The 2,405-nt window shown below is 61.6% G+C and overlaps 1 protein-coding gene across 1 annotated transcript in view; it reads left to right on the top strand.

Annotated features, from left to right (window-relative positions):
* Positions 1–913: 913 nt before the first annotated feature.
* Positions 914–2,405, top strand: part of FBXL16 (F-box and leucine-rich repeat protein 16) — a gene marked incomplete at its 3' end in the record, with an annotated part of 3,845 nt that continues 2,353 nt past the window's right edge. Inside the window, 2 exon segments of the mRNA XM_009069648.1 lie at positions 914–1,591; positions 2,367–2,404. Of these exon segments, the coding sequence (XP_009067896.1) occupies positions 914–1,591; positions 2,367–2,404 (716 nt within the window).

Raw genomic sequence — 2,405 nt, forward strand, 5'->3', positions numbered from 1 at the left:
ACTGACAGATGGATGTGCCAACCACCCCTCAGGATCCAGGACCATGTCCCTGGCCCATGGTCCATGCCCTGGAAGCCACTTGCCCAGGCTCCAGCTCCTTGCTGTGTGCCCAGGGGCTGCCAGGACCCTGAGCCCCAGCTCTGTGGCGTGGCACAAATGGGACAGGAGCACTCCATGAGGGTCCCAGCCTGGCCCCTGGGACAGGAGGGGAGGCAGACCCCCATCAATTATTCACCTCTGTGTGTATAGAGGGAAACGTGTTGAATAATGGATGTTGGGAGCGGAGGGGCCGTGGAAAGCTGCTCTGGCTGCCACTGCAATATTTATGGGCCTGGTTTGCTGGGTGCTGCCTGCCTGCCGTGGGCTCCAGGCTGGCACTGGCTCACTGCCTGGCACGGGGAGCACAGCAGCTCTGCTTCACTGCCACTGCCTCCCCTCCCTCCACAGCACTGATCCGAGGGCTGGAGCACCTCTGCCCTGGGAGTACACAGCCTGGAGAAAAAAAGGCTCCAGGGAGACCTCAGAGCCCCTTCCAGTGCCTCAAGGGGCTCCAGGAGAGCTGGAGAGGGACTTGGGACAAGGGATGGAGGGACAGCACGCAGGGAATGGCTTCCACTGCCAGAAGGCAGGGACAAATGGGATATTGGGAAGAAAAGTTATATAATAGAATATACTGTGTAAGTTACATGCTTAATCTACCAGTAAGTGCCACATGCACATGTTTACCCAAACTTTCTGGAGGGGGAGCAGCCTGGGCTGGTGGGAGTTGGACTTGATGTTCCTCACAGGTTCCTTCTAACTCAGATTCTCAGGCTCTGCTGTTCTGTTCCATGGCTCTGTCCCCCAGCCCTGCCTGCCCTCCCTGCCAGGCCCCTCATCCCACCTCCCTGTGTTCCAGAGAGACCCGTGGAAGATGTCGAACCCGAGAAACGGCGACACCAAGCCCCCATGTTTGCCCCGCAATGGCCTCGTGAAGATCCCCACACAACCCAACGGCCTCGGCTCTGCCAGCATCACCAAAGGCACCCCCGCCGTGAAGAACCGCCTGTGCCAGCCTTCCTCCGTGCCTGCCATCCTCAGCCCGGCCTTAGCGCACCGCAGCGACCTGCCCATCCCCAGCCTGGCCTCCCCGCTCTCCCTGGCCACTCTGGCCAGCGTCTCCTCCCCTCCCGGCGCTTCCTTGGTGGGACTGACCGCGAGCGAAGGCTCGGAGCAGCCGTCTCCAGCCTCGGAGAGGCAGCTGGCAGTGGACGAGAAGATCCTCAACCGCTTGTTCTGGTACTTTTCGGCGTGCGAGAAGTGCGTGCTGGCGCAGGTGTGCAAGGCATGGCGCAGGGTGCTCTACCAGCCCAAGTTCTGGGTGGGTTTGACGCCCGTCCTGCACACCAAAGAGCTCTACAACGTCCTGCCCGGTGGCGAGAAGGAGTTCGTCAGCCTGCAGGGCTTCGCCGTCCGCGGCTTCGACGGCTTCTGCCTCGTGGGCGTCTCCGACCTGGACATTTGTGAGTTCATTGACAACTACCCCCTCTCCAAGAAGGGTGTCAAGTCCATGAGCCTTAAGAGATCGACCATCACAGACGCGGGGTTGGAGGTAGGTGATCCCAGCGAGGTGACTGAGATGTGGCGATGGCAGGTCCTTCCCTGTGGCCCGGGGGACAGGGCAGAGCTTTCCCTGGTCACAGGGAAGGAGAAGCAGGTGGCATGGCCATCCCACAGGTGTGGGTGGCCCTGGGGGTCGCTGCCCGTGGCCTGGGCAGTGGGGTGGGTGCAGCCTGTGCAGATAAGGGGGTCAGGATATGGTTGGGAGGTTCATCCCTGCTGTGTGCAGATGCTGATGGCAACACAAAGACAGGTGAAGTATCCGTGCTGCTGGGTGGTGGATGTGTCAGTGGGCAACAAGCAGGACTTGAGGCATGGGGACATTCCCTCTTGGCTGACTGCTCCTCAGCAAGGAAGGGTCACCCAAGTAAAATGCTGAGGGTCAGATGGAGATGGTGAAACTCCTGAGTCTGCATGTGGCCAGGCATGGTTCCCTGTCCCACACCATGGCCAAACACAGCGCCAGCTGCTCCAGGGCTGCTTCCTACGTGAGCAGCACTTGTTCTGGGAGTGGGGGTCAGTCCTGACCCACCAGCAGCACTGGGTACAGCACTGGGCCTGTGTCTGCGGGTCCCTGCCCGTCCCAGCCAAAGGTCCTGGAATAGACACTGCCCCTAGAGCAGGGAGGTGCCAGGGGCAGGCTGGAGCCAGGCAAGGCTGGGAGCAGTGGGGAGAGCCACGGAGGACGCAGCGGGAGCTGGGGCAGGGCCCAGGGATGCTCAGGGTGGGCGTCAGTGCCCACCATGCCCTGCCCCTGTCCCGTGCAGGTGATGCTGGAGCAGATGCAGGGCGTGGTGCGGCTGGGG

The sequence above is a fragment of the Acanthisitta chloris genome, unplaced genomic scaffold (genome assembly GCF_000695815.1).
Source record: "Acanthisitta chloris isolate BGI_N310 unplaced genomic scaffold, ASM69581v1 scaffold15672, whole genome shotgun sequence".
NCBI classification, from domain to species: Eukaryota; Metazoa; Chordata; class Aves; order Passeriformes; family Acanthisittidae; genus Acanthisitta; species Acanthisitta chloris.